Genomic DNA, 19,194 nt, shown 5'->3' with positions numbered 1-19,194 from the left:
GACAGAGCCATCGCCAAGTCCCCATAAAGTGTGAGCCCAGCTGATTATTCACACACATGAACGCGCAGAGTCAATGACACACCGCCCCCTCCCCCCAAAAATTAACTCCGCCCACTTTTACGCAGGCACGCTCTCGGTATACAACTCTCAGCTCACACGCTGCTCCCTCAGTTTGACGAGAGCACGGCGTGCACTGCGCTGCCCCTCCGGACTACTTGCAATCCACCAAACACTTTTTTTTCTCAGACTGAGGACACTCGCACGAACACAACGAAGAGCGGCAACATGGGGAGCAGCATTTCATGTGTGCCCCAGCACAACTTCACCTTCTCCAGCAAAAGTTTCATTCGCAGAAACAGGTAAGTGCTATTATCCGGATATACTTGGTCTATTCCATAATGTGTATCCGATCCGCACAATTCCCGTCAGCTCGTTTACTTTTTGCCCGTGATCTGAGGTGGAAAAAATTCTCAGCATTTGACCAGGCTTTGGAGAAGTCGGAGTTGTGAATTCTGAGATCCCACAGTAACACGGGATCATACCGGTGGCTTTGGTTCTAAGTGTTCCGTCTGACTGGTGGGCCGACTGGCCCTGTGTTCAACTATCCGGTTACCATTTGCTTCCTCCGCACATCTCTATGAGTGTGAAGATGATCTGCCGGCTGTCAGAGATTCAAGTGACCCAATAACAAAATCAGGCCTTGATCGCCTTAGGGTCCTCTTGACATGGGGCCAATTATACTTAACTAAGGAAAAAAATCTGTGATCCCAATGTAGCAGAATCAGCTTGTCATGATCCTAACTCTGTAAGTGATGGTTTATACGGCTGGTTTTGTTCAATCCCAGCGGATTATATGTCTGGACATGCTCCGAGTCAGTGCTGGATCATCACATCTGATTTCCATTAGTACCCATTCTTCTAGCTTACACTGATGATTCACTTTCTGGTTTTCACCAACTTGCCCAGAAGCTCTTAAAATGTGGTTTGTATTTGTAAACACACACACACACGCACACACACACACACACACACACACACACAGAACAGCTACAAGGGTTTCAAGTTGGCTCACTGGCTCAAGTATGCACAGTAAATTTTGAATTACAATTCCTTTTGTGGTTAAATGCCATTGCGATGACTACTAGAGGATGCTAGGTGTGTAAATGCACCGCCTTATCAGCATTATATCCACATTCTTTTTTTTTCTTTTTAATGCTGCATCCACCGATGGCAACTTTGGAGTGTTCTTCTCAAACGTTTCTCTTTTTTGAAACAAAACCAAAACGGAAAAGCATTGGGTGGCTTTAAATGATTGACGCTGGTCACTGACTTCCTGATTAGACAGAACTCGATTCCCACCATGCAGACAAAGGCCCACTTTGTTGCACATACGCACACATACATGCACAGATAAGCAGATCAACTCCCAAAGTGACCCTGCAACAGCCGTGCTGAAGCGCTTTATCGGGGACACCGAGGATGCTTCCTCATGAAGATGTGACACTAATGGTAGCAGGCGAGGGTCATGCAAAACAAAGAGGAGCATTGAATGCTGATTTTTTTTCCTATGCATATCAGCAGCCCAGGAGTCAATTGTTCAAATTAAGTAAATGTCTGTCATTGATGTAATTAAGACAAAGGGAGGAGGTTAATTATTGGGAATTGTCTGCAGAGGAGGGTGGAGTATAATTACTTTAGAACAATATGGCTTATGTAAAAGTAAAATAGTTCTCCAAATAATGAAAAGTGTAAAGAGGACTGTAAGTATTCAGCGTAGGGGGAGTGCTCGAGTAGTACCAGGTGAATTACTTCGGATTCATTTATTGTTTTAAACAGAGCAAATAGGCAAAAAATATATGTGAACATGCATGTTCAGAGATTGCCCCGGATTACTTTAAAGAAAAGAACTCTAATCTCTATAGTCGTCATGAATGGATTTAAATCGAGCAAAATTAGCCACAAGAAATTGGTCTGGAATTAACTTTCTTTGTTTGCGCTCATGAAATGGCAAAATAGGCTCAGCAGGCAGAAATTACGACCCCCCGCCCCATTTTTTTCTTAAAAAGACATCTTAGAGCATGGGTCCCCAAACTACGGCCCCCGGGCCGTATACGACCTGCCAGCACATTTGGCCCGGCCCTCTAACCCTCCTGTTGTCCTCGGGTCAAAATGACCCGTCACTGTGTTAAAAACACCCAAAAAAACCCTTAAATGATACTTTTTTAACTTGAAATTTTATGACTTTTCCTAGATTGGCCCCAACTGCAGAAAAATTGAAATGTTGTTTTTATTCACATTTCCATGGAAGCTGTACAAAAAAAAAGTACAAAGGTGGTCTTCGGGTCAAAAATGACCCATGAGGCAAATAGGGTTGAAATCAAGGTCACAAAGTTATTTACACCCCACAGAATGATTCAGTGTTTTAGTTGTGTCTCAGATCAATTAGTAGAACACATGAACAAGACAGTAGCAGACATAAACAAGACAAGATAGGTGGCGTTCGATCGTTACACTTTTTCTGTTACAAACTAACACCGGCCCCCCATCAGAGAAGGGAAAAGTTATGTGGCCCTCACAGGAAAAAGTTTGAGGACCCCTGTTTTAGAGAATGAAATAGCTTTTCTCGGAACTTCCTGGCTTTGTTTGATGGGTGAAATAAAGTCAAACGTCACCAACGTTTATATTGGATTGGTGAAAGATTCGTGTGAAAGTGACAACACAAGAGCAATACTAGTTTAACCCTTTCAGGGACAGCGGTCACTACAGTGGACGGCTTCGCATGTTATCAGGTCACAGGTCATCATTATTAGAGGATGAAAGTGTTCAAGTTAAAGTAACCTGTGCAATGTACTGTTACTCAGTGTGACAACATTAAAAAAAAAGCAAAAAAACATTCATCGTTAAGACAAATACTCAAGTCAAAGTAAAATGTATGCTGGATCCAAATTCGGTACATAATGTAATTATAAGTCTGACTTAATAAAATGAAGTGTTGAATAAGATCACGAGCAGTTATAATCTTTGCTCTACCTCCCGGGGACAGAAGTGGACGACGACAGGCAACGCCTATAAACAGGAAATGTCCCTTGAAAACGCACTTGGGAAGCAAGTCATAAACACCGGACAAAAAAAAAAGCACTGACGAGACTTTCTCCCATTTGAGCAGCAGTCGCCTGTTTCGCAAGAAGAATCCCCAAGAGGGCCAGGAGAAGTCCAACAGCATCATCAATATCCTCTGCACGGTCACCCCGAGGAAGGTAAAAACTCATCATCATCATCTGTAATGCAACTGTCCTGCTGTGTGTGCATGCAAAGTCAATGCTAATCGGTGGTCCGGTTGCAGGAAATGTCCACTAAAGACCTGCAGACCATCGAGAACATCAAATGGGATCCTCCATTCCCGTACGACCCGGCAAGCGGCTGGAAGAAGAGCAGCATCAACGTGAAGAATTACGGCCGGCTGATTCACAGCGCCAAAGTTCGCTTCCGCTTCCTGCACTGCCAGGTGAGCAGAACCGCTCGCTCGCTCCTTTTTTTTTTAATGGCCTTGTTATGAAGCAGTAGGCAAACATTATGATACTACATTATCCAGGTTAATCAGCTGCTTCCGGAGAATTAAAATATGACTCAATGCTGCAATGACAAATCCATACCAAACCGGAAGGTGTCAAAATGATCTAAAGCAGGTGCAGCCTTGCAGGACGCGACTGTGCGAACATTGACATACAGAAACTCGGTGATGCAACTGACATGGTGGTTCGCTGTGAATAATTCAATCTCTTTTCCAGCCTGTGTTTCAACACGCTTTGCAAGGTGGTAATTGTGAAACATCTTTGGGAGAAAAAAAAACCTTGGGGGGGAGGAGAGAGAGAGAGAGAGCTCTCCTGATCGCACGTCCTGATAGACGGCAAGTCAAAATTGTCGGCGCTGTGACACAACAAATCTGTCCAGAACAACAACAAAAAGAATTCAAAGATTGAGAAACAGATCCAATTAATTTAAAAAAAGAAGAAAAAAAGAAAAAGAGCGCGGGAAGCAAAATGTGTTTCTTGAGATTTGTGAAGTATTTCAAGAGATGGGAGAAAACCATCCCAGAATATTTACTTGACATCACATGTGAAAGTCAAACAATTTCTTCTATTTCTGAGAATCCAAAACTTACATCACCCTCATGCTTCCTTTAAATAATCGATGAATCAGCACCTGAGACAACAGGCGGGCCATTCAAAAAGCAGTTGCTTTTTGTTGATGATTCTTCTCAGACAAAATTAAAACACAACACAAGAGTTGAATGTAAAAAAATAAAAATAAAATAAAAAGATGCATTTACAATGATAACAAGACCTCATTTTGACCGAGACCTTTACAGAGTTATGAATTTGTATGAAGTGCTGAGTCAATGTAATCTTTATCTACGGTTTGCAAAATCTTGCCACCTGTTAAGGAAGCCAATTACAGCAACAAGTCCAACTTGACTTTTGAGCTTCTCATGTTGTCTCTTCAGGATATACACGATTGCTACCTGGATCTCTTCCAGACACACCTTCATTTTGTGTCTAACAACACCCCTGGACTGACATACCAGGTGAGTTTTTTTTTTCCTCCCTTCAACCTCAGAAACACTTTGATACCTTCCTTCAAAAATCCATGCATGAATCACTACGTCAGCATTTTTACGAGGTTTCATGTTCGCTGGGATCAGACGTTGGAGTCATGCCGTCATTGCTTCTGACATACGTATCCTGTCAACCGGAGGGAGTGTGATATGATTGCATATCGTCACCTGTCTACTGGAGCATGAGCAGTCAATTAATCATCCGAGCACCTCGTCCGCTGAAGTCAAAGCGCCCGTCCGTCTAAGTCGTCACACACAAGGCAGCATTAGCATGGCGAACTTAGCTCATCTCGGTTTAGTTAAAAAAAAAAGGGAAAAAAACTCTTTTGTTAGAACATGGTAAGATGCGACTAACTGTAAACAAACATGGTGGAAGCTTTCTTCACAAAAAGTGACGTGTCATTGTTTATATAGTGATTCACACCGATGACTCAGTTGGCTTTCCGCAATTACTTTACAACTGACCGGAGAACGTTCCGGCGTTTGTTCCACCGAATCACGCGGAACAGGACAAATTGAGCGGCAAATGATAGATGGATCATCCTTGTGCTGTTTTGTGTGCAGGGAACTCTTCCGCTGAAAGAGCTCACCATCTGCAACCCGCAACAGAACTGCAAACACAGCCAACCGATGGAGTACGCCTTTCAAATAAATGGTGAGCGCTGAAGAATATTTTCTTGTCACATGACTATTACGGCATTGCTGTTGTTTTTTTTTAAATCTGAAATACGCATTACAATATGATTTATGAATAATATTGCCATGGAGGGGATAGCCGGGTTCATACTGCAATCGGCTAATCCACCAGGATGTTAGCAAGTCAAATGTTGTGTTGCTCACTGTTATCTCAGATAATCAAAGTAGCATGGCCTTAAAAACAAAACAAGAAAACAAAAGAAAAAAAAAATCTGTCATCTTTTCAAGCTCCGGCATTTCGTATATTATCGCATTCCGGTAATTCAACGGCACTATGACCCTTGTCACCTCCACTCAACTTCAAGACTAACTAGAGTTGGGCCCCCCTTTAACCTTGGTCAGAGGGCCAAATCTGCCTCAGAGGCCTTACTTGCTAGACAACAGGTGCAGTTCACAGAGGCCAGCTGTCCCCCCGAACCCCCAAAAAAGCCACAGCTACCATTCTCAGCCTTGTCACTGGTGCAAATCTACCATGCATGCCGCAGACGAATGCCACCTTCATTTTTGAACTTACTATATACCAGAAAAGGTCGTGGAAGTGAAACGCTTATGTTGGGAAATACGACACAAACAGTTTAACCGGTGGTGTATGCGAAAGAAAATAATAAATTACAAGATCGGAGGAGATGGTATGTGGAAAAATGAACCCGTCGGCGTCAATTTCGTGTCGCAATCGACCTCACGCGTTATGTAACCTAGACATCTTTGCCGAGTCAACTGTTACACGTCATACTTTCGGTGTAACATTGATCCGTTTTCTAATCCGGGTCGCGGGGGGTGTTGCATCCTATCCCAGCTGTCTTCGGACAGTAAGCAGGGGGACACCCTGAACTGGTCGCCAGCCAATTGCAGGACACACATAGACATACAACCATCCATGCTCACAATGACACTGAGGGACAATTTCGAGTGTTCCATTGACCTGCCATGCTTGTTTTCGGAAACCGGAGTACCCGGAGAAAACCCACACAGGCCCGGGAAGAACATGCAAACTCCACACAGGAAGGTCGTAGCCTGAATTGAACCTTGCACCTCTACACTGTGAGGCAGACGTGTTGTCACTCACTCGTCATTGTTCTGACTCACTCCGAAACGTTGACTTCATGGGACGCACGGACAACGGCACACATATGGAGGAAGTGTGAGACGAAAGTCTGAGTCAAGCAAACAAGTTATCGTAAACTTCCAAGAAATGTTAACAGCGGCATGAAAGTTACATAACAGCGGTTTTATTACCAACAATGGATTTATTATCAACAATACGTTTCTGTTTCTGTTCCTTTCTTCAACCTAATGAGCTCGTTACGAGAGGGATATCAAGAATTTGACCTTTTCAATGATAATTTAGCTCAATTTCGACACAGATATGGATTCATCTGCAAAGGCATCCATTTCCAGCACAAATTAAATCAAACTTCTTTGCCGTTTATCTCTGGTATGTGCACATTTGATCGAGGGGAAAGTCTTTCTCATTCCTTCCGGGCCCTCAGAGTGTGGGAGGACGAGACCACTATGATTTGAAATTCTTGTGGGGATCTTCAGAAGAAAACCGTGTGACGTGTGGTTTTCCACATATGTGAACAGTTACTGCATTCTAGACATAACAAGGGGAGCGGAGCGGGAACTCCTTGAGCGAGTGGAAAGTTATCCCGGCAATGAATTTCCTTTGTTTCCTCACAGGTGTCAGCCTTAACCCCATCATCGTCTATTGTGCCAACCAACAAGAAATGGACCGATGGTTTGGTCTTCTGAAGGAAAACATTGAAGCCAACGGCGGCAACGCGGTCGCACCGGAAAACTACACCAGAATCAAAGTAAGTTCTGACAAACCAAATTTGGGATTTGGGCCGGACGGAAAGTGGAATGGTGTTCTATAGTAGTGCGTGTGTGTGTGTGTGGTTGTGTGTGTGTGTGTGTGTGTGTGTGTGTGCGCTTTAACTCTGTTGGGTGGTCAGAAAGTGATACTCGGCTTAAAATGTCCTGAAGAAGCTGCTCATGGGTCTGTATTTTTATATTAGTATTAGGTAGTTAGTACAGTACTTCTACTTACGAACATGAACTATCAAGTGACGAAATGTCACAACAGGAAAATCTTGCCTCATGTTTCGAAAGAAATTTTCAAGATATGAAAGGTATATTGTATATTTGATGCATTTTTATGCTTTCGAAAACTTTTATGTCTGAATTTTAGGGGGGCTTGGAACGGATTAGGGCATTTACATGGAAAACGCGTCTCTACTTACATAATTTTCTAGTTCCAGAACTAATTAATTTCGTAAGTAGAGGTACCACTGTATTTTTTATTCTATGATGTTAGGGCGGCCCGGTAGTCCAGTGGTTAGCACGTCGGCTTCACAGTGCAGAGGTACCGGGTTCGATTCCAGCTCCGGCCTCCCTGTGTGGAGTTTGCATGTTCTCCCCGGGCCTGGGTGGGTTTTCTCCGGGTGCTCCGGTTTCCTCCCACATTCCAAAAAACATGCGTCGCAGGCTGATTGAACACTCTAAATTGTCCCTAGGTGTGAGTGTGAGCGTGGATGGTTGTTCGTCTATGTGTGCCCTGCGATTGGCTGGCAACCGATTCAGGGTGTCCCCCGCCTACTGCCCGGAGACGGCTGGGATGGGCTCCAGCACCCCCCGCGACCCTAGTGAGGATCAAGCGGTACGGAAGATGAATGAATGAATGAATGAATGATGCTAGGTGGGGGATAAAAACAAAACCATCCTGTTGGAACAAAAGGATACTGACAGAAGTAGAAAGTACAGAATGCCGAACAATCCAAGATCAAAACAATAGTTCTCACCATAGTCTTTCTGCGCTTGGACGTTACCTTTTTCATGTCTTAACTTGCCCGGTGGGAAAATATCAGTTGCACCAAGCATGAAGAAACAGGATATATGTGTGTGTGTGTGGGGGGGGGGGGGGGGGGGGGGGATGAGTCAAGTAGGTCACTCCTGGCTCTCCTTCAGGGCTCGAGAGTAGGGAGTGGCCTTGACCACACCACGATCGTTGACTAAACCTTAAGCACTCCTAAGTACGTCAGGTGTGCAATTGGCTGATGTAAATTAGATGGGGGGGGGGGGACCTGCATTTTGATTGGCAGCTGGTTCTTGAGTCATTTTCCATGTTTAACTTTCCAGATGCATTGTGTGTCTTTGGTAGCAAAACCAGGAGAAGACTGCTGCAGGCAGAGAAGAGCTGAGGAACTCAATCAACAAAGAGCCCATCTACGAGTGGGAGGGCTCGCAGCGGGACAGCCTGGGCCCCATAACCTATGTCACCAAAGTTCGTTTGCAGCACCTGCCTTGTCAGGTACAACCAAAACATACACTCATGTTCTTTTCGTAGCTTCTGAAGAAACATAAAGGAGCTGCATCACTTGTGTTCAGGCTCACGGAATTGTTGACGTGACTTAAAGAAAGTAGGAAATGAGTCACGGAGTGTTCGAATTGTGTAACACATTTATTGCTTCCACCGCAAAATATGAGGGCTGAGTATAAAAGGTGGAGTGTTGTGGCCTCTCCTGCACACCCACTTCTTGCCTTTATTTGTGTTTAAACAAATGATTAGCATAGTTAGGTCTGGCACAGGAGTGAACTACTGCACACTGTTGCACCGTCAGGATTTTGCTTTAGTGGCAAGTAGAGAAAAGCATCAAGTGGTACAGTTAGCTTGTGTTGTGAATAACAATCAAAAAAGATTGCTCTTGTTCTTCATTTCACAATAAATGCAGGTCAATGATTGTTTGGAAATCAAATGTGAATTGATAAATCGAGCCCAAGTTGTTTAGAAGCACATTTTAAAAGAAAAAAATACAGAGAAGTGCTGTGCAGATAAAAATACAAAGTAAATCAATTAACGGTAAATGCCGAACTCCTTATCGCGCTTGTTTTTAATAAGTCGTAGGCTGTGTATGTTTGTGTTCCTGCCACATCTCCCTATTTTTTTCTCTGCGGTGTGGATCAGCTAAGACTGTTTAGAACCGTTGCAAATAGCATTAGCACGTTTTGTATTGGACCACTGAGGCACACACACAACCGCACTTCACAAATTCTGATTGGCCACAGAAAATTCCTCAAACATAACTACCATCTTACCTCCTAAATAGTCGTTTTTTTTCTGACCCGTGTAAATTAAAATCAATAATATTTAACATTGCCCTAATGTGCACAATGCACTGCTTCGGAGAAGGAGCACGTTGTCTAAAGCACGTCAGTGTTGCTGACATACTCCACTAGCAACTCAAAAAATAAATAAATACATTCAAAAAGCATCTCGCAAGTTTAATCCTCACTAAGAAATCGACATCTAAAATCTTCCATTCATTCATTCATTCATTCATCTTCCAAGCCGCTTGATCCTCACTAGGGTCGCGGGGGGTGCCGGAGCCTATCCCAGCTGTCTTCGGGCAGTAAGCGGGGGACACCCTGAATCGGTTGCCAGCCAATCGCAGGGCACACAGAAACGAACAACCATTCGCACTCACACTCCCACCTAGGGACAATTTAGAGCGTCCAATCAGCCTGCCACGCATGTTTTTGGAATGTGGGAGGAAACCGGAGCACCCGGAGAAAACCCACGCAGGCCCGGGGAGAACATGCAAACTCCACACAGGGAGGCCGGAGCTGGAATCGAACCCGGTACCTCTGCACTGTGAAGCCGACATGCTAACCACTGGACTACCGGGCCGCCCTGACATCTAAAATCATTTTTCAAATTTTCTTCTTCAAGAAAGGAGTTGGGAAGGCAATCACAAAGTCAATTGTCCTGAACATTGCCCAAAACATGGTCCCTGTGTAATGTGTGTTCCATGCTTGCAAATATTCTGCCGAGGTTGCCTTGCCTCACCTGCAAAGCTCAGAATCAGAAAAGTACATGAGAGACAAAAATTATGTACCCATGAAATCGGATATATGTCTATATCTGACAATCACACCATTGGCCAAAGCAATTGTCGGACGGATTAACTGGTTTAGAATGTTAATTGTGTTATTGGTGCACTACTCCCCATCTCTAAGTATGCACGTTTACAAAAAAAATAATAATAATAATAATAATAATAATGCAAATAATTTTCACTACCCTCAAGTTATAACTCGTGCGGGCCCAAGTTTCAGAACCACTGCTCTATGTTGGATAGCCAAATATTTATCTAAGTTCTAGTTTTCCAGGAGGTGGCATACCCAAGTTGAACAATATCAAATAGAGATGGGGGAAAAAAAAATAAAACAAAACAGTAATCATGCCACAACGTGCTGGGATTGTTGAGATTTATTCACTGTGGGAACGAGCGGCTGCCCCATTGAAGTGTGTTGAGATTCAGGGTGTGGGAAGTAACTACTCTCACCTCACAGCTGGAATGTCAGCTGTCTCCGCGGACACACCCTGTGTGAGAGTGAGGAAATTTAACCTACGCTTTCCAGACCTTTAAATGCCCAAAATTGACCAGGATTCATGTTGGGTCTTTCTGCAGAGGTGAAAGGATCCAATTTGTGTTTTTTTTTCCAAAGAGTTAAAAAGAGTCTGAAGGTGAAGGTGCATTTCCTTGTTCAGTCTTATCTGTCCGCAAGACGTTATCAGGTTTTATTAACCTGAGAGCAAAAGAATTTGATGCTGTTATGCCATGTGCCACTTCAAAGCTGCAGAAAGAGTTGAGTAGGTCAAGAACATTCAGTCCGTGTTTTGTCTGCTGTTAAAAATTGGGAAATGTGGGTGGAAACATCTACTTGCTTCAAAGTTTTACAAACCTGTAGAAAAGTGTCAAAAAAATACAATATGGGTAAATAATGATGAGCTCAAAAAGAGTACATGAAACCAACAACTCCCTTTTTTGTTGATAGCAACAAAGTGAAAGGCTACTGGTGATGTACACGTCAACGATGATCATCTTATCAGAAGAGGAGAATGGCCTCTTCTACAAGGTATTGACAACAAAAATAAATACGTCGATTTATATACTGCGGTACCCACGGGCACCATTTAAACTCTTTAGCATCTCCCGAGCTGCGCGCATGCCTTGTTTTATCAAATGCTTCATGCTTCTTATCTTTGTCAGGGGAAGCTTCCGCTCAACATGATCACAGTGACCACACCTTGCCAAGATGTCAAGCCCAACACCTTTATGATTGAAGGTAGCTACACAAAGCGCAATACAATAAGCGTGGTGTACGTATTGTCAGTGTGGAATGCTGGCATCAATAACATCACAGTGCGGTGATTCAACAATATTTTGGAGAAAAAACATGCATGCATCCATCCATCCATCCATTTTCTTATCCTCACAAGGATCACGGGGGGTGCTGGAGCCCATCCCAGCTCTTTTCCGGCACTAGGTGGGGGACACCCTGAATCGGTTGCCAGCCAATCGCAAGGCACACACAGACGAATGATCGACGCTCACGCTCACACCAACGGACAATTTAAAAGTGTTCCGTTAACCTGCTATGCAGGTTTTTCGAATATGGGAGGAAACCGGAGTACCCGGAGAAAAGCCACACAGGCAAGCGGAGAACATGCAAACGCCACACAGGGAGGCCGGAGCCGGAATCTAGAAAGAACATGTTTGGTATATTGTGACATATATGTAGCTGAAGAAGGGGAAGATACCTGACACTTAAAACACAGAAACACATTTAATTTCCCGTACACTTGAATTTATCCTCTATTGGGGGATGGTGGGGGTGGGGGACCCACCAAAAAAAACAGGTATTTCACTGAGTGATCAGAACTGTCTTTGACATATACGGTACTTTTAATGTTATGGATGTTGTACATGTAGATAACATTTCCGATTTGTTTTATGAAAAAATATATATATATCGGCTTCAGGTGGCCTGGTGCAGCGCAGAAGTGCAAGGTTCAATTCCGGCTCTGGCAATCCTGTGTGGAGTTTATATGTTCTCCCCATGCTTGCGTGGGTTTTCTCCGGGTACTTCGGGTTTCCTCCCACATTCCGAAAACATGCATGGCAGGTTAATGGAATACTCAAAATTGTTTCTAGGTGTGATTGTGAGCACGATTGGTTGTTTGTCTCTGTGTGCCCTGCGACTGGCTGGCGACCAGTTCAAGGTGTCCCCCTCATACTGGCCAAAGACAGCTTGGATAGGCTCCAGCATGCCCCATGACCCTTGTGAGCATAAAGCAGATCAGAAAATGGATGGATGACTCTCTGCTTCAATGTTGTCTCTTTTGTCTTCGTCGAAAGAAAATGAATATGATAAGTCATAAAGCAACCTCATGTTAAAAAACACAACACAATAAAATCTGTTTTCATTGGTCGTTTATGTGAGCCATGTTGACTGCGCCCGGAGGAGAATATTGAGATTCACATCATTTTATACAGTTTTGTTGTCCCACCCTAGTGTTCAGTGTTATGCATATTTTACGCTATGTGGACTTTTGCGGGAATGTGCTAACGTCATAAAGTGCAACCCTCCATGAATGATTTGGCTTTATCCTCATTGAATGACATTCTGACCGTGGCGCATTCCACTGAACGACTGAATCGAATGACACGCTTTGTACCCCCCCAACCCCCCCCCCCCCCCCCCCCCCCCCTTCCCTTTTCTGTTGCCAGGGAAGCTCATCAACCCCATCGTGGTGTCCTGTCTGGATAGGAGAGAGTTCTGCGACTGGATCCAACAGTTTAAAGCTGCTGACGTGCCCGTTCTCAGCCCACCGCCCCCGGTCTATGACATCATCTACACGCCAACACACAGGGAGGTAAGACCTACCCATCTTTTTTCTTTTAAATAAACAATCATGAGCAAAGCAGGCTATGTTTCTATCTACACCTTTTTCGTGAGTCTCCGGGATGACAATGTTAAATATACTTGCAATTATTTTACTTAAGGACAAAGCTAAATATTCTTTTGTCGTCATGTCTCAAATAAATCCATGTTGGAAACTGTGAGCTAGCTTGCTAGTCTTGTGTTTGGCCTCACTCTTCTGAGGTTTGGGGTTTTTATTCTCGGCTCCGACCATCCTGTGTGAGAGCTTGTTTGTTCTCACTGTACTTGCAATTTTTTCTCAGGGTACTCTGGTTTCCTCCCACATGCTAAAAACATGTTAGTTCAGTTCAGTGAAGACTCTAAATTGTCCATAGGTGTAAATGGGAATGAAGGGAAATGACTACATAGGTTACATAGGTTAGAATAGGTTACCACTGAAGAGACATGATTGTTTTCTGTTTCATTTTTTTGGACTGAGTTATGACACACGTTTTCAGATAAAGTTTACATTTCATGTGTGTTTTTTTAATTTGCACCGTAGACACTAGGAAAGCTTAATATTCATTGAATAGTGACTTCATGGATTGTTGCGAATGATAGCAAATTCCCTTTGTGTGGAAACAATTGTTGATCGTTCGTGTCTTGAAGAAATAGAGGCAAAATTCAGCTCACTTCTTCCTACTTCGTATACAAGTATTATTGACCGTGTCATGATGTTAATGTGTGGAAACTCGTGTGCCGTGTAGGCGCCGCAGTTTGACAGGTGGAGTGGAAACAGTCAAGGCTACCCCGAGTCCCTCAAGTTCAGTCAGAGTGGACATGGATCCCACAGCCGTCAGTTCCCCACTCATGAAGAAAACCCACTCTCTCCAGGATACTCGGAACCTCTCTGTGTAAGTTGTCATCAATATACGTGAGGACATCAATTGTCAATGATAAGGAAAACTCCATTGCTTGTTTTACTGAAGCACAGCAGCAACCCCCACCCCCCTCCCAGTTAATTATTTAGCAAGGTCAAGAGGCTCAGGTGGTACACCTCAAGGTTGACAAGAAAAAAAAACACACCACATTGCTAAGTTGGATTTTCTTCTGAAACAACATTCCATTTATCCAGGCATGTAGAAATAATGATCATATCAGAACATTTTGACATTCCTCGAAGAGAACTGCAACGCAGCGCAAACTCCCAGTTAGTTATTGCCAGAGAGGGCTCACTGCCATGACTTGTTGTTTCTCAGCCTCTGACCCACACCTGTCTAATTAAAATGACAGAGACCTCTTTCTTCCCTCCCTTTAGTGTCGCAATGGTTTGAAATGAGGCAGGCGCAATTTGAGAATGTTTGCACCGCTCACAACTGCCCCGCTTGTTGTCCACAGTATAGCCGTCCCTCCTCGACCGAGACCGCCCGCCTGGGAAGCAGGACCAGCAGCTTCTCTTCCCACACCAAGCCTGAGCGTGACCCACGACCCTTGCCAATGCGCAGCTCCTACCTCCAGTCAGGAGAGAGCTCTGCTGCAATGCCACAGCTGTACAGCACGCCGTACCCTGGCCCGCGTCCCTTCGAGAAAGGCCTGCTTGTCAAGGTAATCAGTCAGCCCGGCCTCTCAACCTGATAAGTGCATACAGTATTCCCCCTTATGCCTGTCGACTTATCTTACATGGCACTATAAATACACAGTGAGTAGGAAGTCGAGCTCGGTCATGATATGGAGGAGCATTTGTGATAGTAGTGGCAAAGCTTAGACGTACCAATTTAACCTTTGACCCTATAAACCTCAATGAGCAGAAAAACAATGACCTGATAGGTTGGATCTTGGAGAGAGTGCTTGCTTCCTTTCCTAAATGTATTTTTAAGTTAATACAGAGCAAAATTAAAAACAAACTTGTTTTACAGAGCTTATCAATGCGTTTTTCTTTTTTTTTTTTTTTAAGCAATTTTCCTTCTTGGACTTCCTGATCCTGTCAAACATTCAAAGAACCTAGTGGCATGTGCCAAAATATTTATCGGCACATGTGATTGAATGCTATAAACGCTACGTAGCAGCAAGCGGTCATGCAAATGATCTTGGTGCTCCCTATGCTAAATTGTTCATGTTTGTTGTCTGTACTATTTTATTTATGCATTGCGATTGAAAGAGAGTTTAGAACATCACAAAACAAGCCAGAGTACCTGAGCAATTGTTTACGTGGTTAGTTCACCACAAATTATTTTATGTGTGTGTGTGCGTGTGTGTGTGTGTGTGTACTCAGCAGTACACAGACTTGGTACTTATGTTCGCCTCACAGTGATTAATAGAAGAATAATCACATTACTGCTTGAAACTCACACTTGGGTCTGCTCTGATCAGTCAAACAGCTGGAACACATCTCAGACAACTTTCAGCTACTCCCTGAATGTCCCACAGCGACACTCGGATATGTGCGCTCCTCGCCAGCCCTTGTCCCCCCTCTACGATGTGCCCTGCAGCCCTGAAATCTTCGCCTTGGATGAAGCGGGTCCAGAGGTAAGGGGTTCATTGATACTGCATTTATAGATTCAATTTACACCACACAGGTTAATTAATGAACGTAAACAAGAAGTCAAAAATTGCATGTCTGGTGACAATCAGCAACGGGCAAGATAAGTGAATTGGTCAGTCTTTGTAACGAAAGTCATTGTTCGTTAAATGAATTCAATGTACTTCTGTGAATTTTGTTGACAAAGGTCATAGCTGATCAAATGATAAACAACCTTAATCCAGTTAAGCTATTGTTAATTTTGCCATTCCCCTGCTGTTTGCGGGGGATAGGGACCAAGGCCTGCTACGTCTCCCCTAAAACGTTGAATTGTTTATAAATGGTGGCAAAGCACTTTGATAAGGCTTATGTCCTGCCTAAATTAAGCTCCTCCCCTCACTTCAACATGCATTCCTTGGCCCCTCGATGCCCCAAGAAGGCAGAAAAGAAACATTTTCATATTAGACATGGCTTTGGCTTGAATACAAAAACTGAGTTTTTTTTTAAAGCGAGTTTTTCTGTCAATAACGGTGGATAGATTCTCCCTAAAAATAAATAAATAAATACAATCAAAAGTGTGTGAAATGTTTAGTCACATGCGCATAGAACCATCCCTAAATCATCTCCCTCGCCCTGAACAGGAGAGCTGGCAGGAGCCCATTAATCTGTACCACGCCCAGCAAAGCTCTTGGGTTCCACCCTCTTCCTTCAAGCTCCGCACCCCACCAATGGGCAGACACAACCGGAGAAGTCTGGTCGTGACCAAGTCGCAGGGAGATGCTCCGGGCCTGGAGAAAGAGAGCCCTCGGGGTCAAGTGGAGCAAAGAGCCGAGGCCGTGTCGAGGCTCAAGCTGTTGAATGCACCCTCAAAAGGACAAGAGCAGGTGAGAAAGAAAGTACCGTTCATCTCCCAGGGCACTCCGGTTTCTGGAATACTGTGGTACAACATGCAAGGGTGGCTGACTGAATGATAGATGCGTTTACATGTTTTTTGTGCCGGTGTTTTTTTTTTTTTTTTATCAGTTGCTGTGGATGAAAGAGAATATTTGTTATTACTGACAACTGGAAGTGACATTCTTGTGTTTTCACATCTGTTGACAGGGACACCTGCGGTCCAACTGTGGGAACAACTCCTCTCGGACGTATGATTACTCACCAGGTAGGAACTGATAGAAGGTATTCAGAAGCACGATGAAACTAATCCTTTGTTGAAAGCTCACCACGCGAAACACAAAAGTATTGAAATCTTATTACCAAGTTTGTGGGAACAGTTTGAGGATCTCCCTTTTCTCAGTGCGTAAAGCAAGGTCCACAAAGCTATGTTGGTTTCAGTTGAAGAACCGGCAAGCGCTGGTCTTAACACAATAGCGCAGTTTGGTTTTGTCAGTACTTGAGACAAGTTAAAAAAAATAACAAAAAAAACAATGTGTGACCTGCACCCCACGCACCATACTCCAGCACAAGACCATAATTTTAGCCATTTTCAGCCCAATTGAGGTGTTTATTTATGTATTCAAAAAATTAATTGGTGAAATGAGACAAACATTTGTAGTGCCTATATTGTGTCCTCCAATTCTATCAAACCAGCCTGATTATATTGGACATCTGTGGGCGATTTCAATTTTTTGATTTACAAATCATTTTCTCATTCACATTTTACACAACATCCCAGCTTCAATGGAATTGTGGTTTGCTTGTGGGTGATTTGTGTCTCATGTTATTGAATCATTTCTAAAAGTCCGTTTATCCTTTCTCCCCCTGATAGATCTTCATTCATACCTCAAACCCACAGAACCAGATGACCAGGAAATGGACTATGACAACATTTGGGAGTCTGATCGCCACACTGGAATGGTTCAGCCAACGTCTGTAATTCCGACACACTGGACGGGATTAAATGGCCGGGCCAGGGGCCTTGGTGCCATGGCAACGGAGCAGAGATGGTCATAAAGCAAAACAATAGGCCGGCACTCGTCTGTGCGTGTGCAAACAACGGACCTCTACCAGAGGGATTATGAAAGTGAACTAGTGCAGGCTGTGTTGTTATCCAGTCAGTGTACAGTAGCATTAAAAGTGTAGGATGTAGTGGTGGTGGTGGGTGTGTGAAGGGGGAAACATTATTAAAAAGAACTAAAGAATAATACATTCTAAATACAATTTCACATATTTGACACTAATTTTGTATGATTGTACTTGTACTCAGGAGTAAGTCAATCTCTTTATTTTGCTGTTATTTTATTTTATTTTATTCTATTTTTTGCTTCATTAAAACTAAACAAAAAACAAGAAATAAAAACATTCCGCAGGGCATTCTTAATGAACCTACTGTATATATTTTGTAAATAGTATACTATATATGTAAATACAGATTTATTTTGGCTGTAAGGATGTCATATTTCTTCATCGTTCTGATACACATGTAGTGTCTGTCCATTTGTTTGAGGTGTTTATTTATATGTTCAAAAAATAAATTGGTGAAAAAATAAAGCGTTGTATCAAAAAGTCTGTCCGTACAAAGACGATACACTTGGCTTAAAGGCCAAAGATTTATATCCTCTTAGCTTTGAAATTAAGAGAATATTTTAGCATGGATAGAACATGCAAATTCCAACGACATAATAAAATATCATTTTTATTTTGGGACTGATGATGGAGCGGGGACGGTGGGCTGAACAACAGTTTCAAAGACAAAAGTCAAAAATGACCTTACTTTACTTTTCAGCCCAGCACTCTCAAGTACGGGATTAAATCATGAAACGATATCAGAGGGTGCTTTTCCAAGATTTGTGAGCAATTAATGAATGTGTTTATTAGTTTGGATCCACATCAATATGTCATGTTCCGTTTTCGGCAGCAGGTGGCAGGCGGTGCATTCTGACTGGCTGCACACCTGCTACCTATTTGTCATTAAGCACTTGCTTTATTTATTACAGGCATGTCCAGCTCCGAGCCTGGAGGTCCGCCTGCCTGTTTTTCATCTCTCTGGGCTGCAACACACCTGATTCAGATGATCAGCTCTGAATCAGCATTAGAACATTCCTGATTATTTGAATCAGGTGCGTGTCTCCTGGGAGAGCGGGAAAACAGCCAGGACAGCGGCCCTTGAGGACCGACTTTAGACAATAGACACCCCTGCTTTATTAGGACTGTCTTTCTAGCTCTTCCTTGCCAGAGAATTGCTTGCCGTGCCACTGCTTATGCCCGTGTATCGGTATTTTCGCTCTCGTCTTAGTCTTTGTGCGCTAGTTATATTCGTCGGCTCTTTTGGTGTCGTCTTATTTTCGTGTGTAATAGTATTCGAGTTTATTTTCTTCCTTGCCTTTTGTGCGAGCGCTTTTTGTTGGGGTTGTTCATGTTTTTGTGGTATACGTTTTGACCAGCGTTTTCTGTTGTCTATTTTCTGCGGTTCGGTTTTTGTTAATTAATATTTTCGTACGGAGTTCTTGTTGGTGTCTACTGTTTCGGGAATCCTATTTTTCAATTTTGTTGCAAACGAAGCGTGTTCCTTTCCGCTTCGCTCGCAACGTGACACTAAATCTTTTGCAAACATTGTAAATTACGGCACTGTTCTCGGAAGCGCACCCAACTTTTTTTCTGCTTGACTCGTGATCAAATGCTTCCCTCTAGTGCTTGAATAGTATAAAACGGCATTTTTCTC

General features: G+C 43.3%; 1 protein-coding gene across 1 annotated transcript; it reads left to right on the top strand.

Annotated features, from left to right (window-relative positions):
* The first annotated feature begins 149 nt into the window (after positions 1-149).
* plekhn1 (pleckstrin homology domain containing, family N member 1) lies at positions 150-18,023 on the top strand. The gene is made up of 16 exons (XM_052059771.1): positions 150-359; positions 3,167-3,257; positions 3,344-3,505; positions 4,505-4,585; positions 5,180-5,270; positions 6,992-7,125; positions 8,472-8,621; positions 11,150-11,230; positions 11,365-11,440; positions 12,886-13,031; positions 13,786-13,932; positions 14,417-14,623; positions 15,389-15,544; positions 16,178-16,420; positions 16,638-16,695; positions 17,302-18,023. Exons 1-16 carry the CDS (start codon positions 286-288, stop codon positions 17,484-17,486), a joined length of 2,082 nt encoding a protein of 693 aa, XP_051915731.1. The 5' UTR covers positions 150-285; the 3' UTR covers positions 17,487-18,023.
* The last annotated feature ends 1,171 nt before the right edge of the window (positions 18,024-19,194 follow it).

This window comes from Hippocampus zosterae, chromosome 2, assembly GCF_025434085.1.
Source record: "Hippocampus zosterae strain Florida chromosome 2, ASM2543408v3, whole genome shotgun sequence".
Taxonomy (NCBI): Eukaryota; Metazoa; Chordata; class Actinopteri; order Syngnathiformes; family Syngnathidae; genus Hippocampus; species Hippocampus zosterae.
The sequence above is the reverse complement of the archived record's forward strand: the minus strand, read 5'-3'. Positions and strand labels throughout refer to the sequence as shown.

What these genes read in the sequence shown, in the direction of transcription:
- plekhn1 (XM_052059771.1), top strand. Translation starts at nt 286, where the DNA reads ATGGGGAGCAGCATTTCATGTGTGCCCCAGCACAACTTCACCTTCTCC. An exon ending in AGTTTCATTCGCAGAAACAG is followed by an intron (nt 360 to 3,166) that starts GTAAGTGCTATT and finishes CCATTTGAGCAG; the next exon opens with CAGTCGCCTGTTTCGCAAGA. An exon ending in TGCAGCACCTGCCTTGTCAG is followed by an intron (nt 8,622 to 11,149) that starts GTACAACCAAAA and finishes TTTTGTTGATAG; the next exon opens with CAACAAAGTGAAAGGCTACT.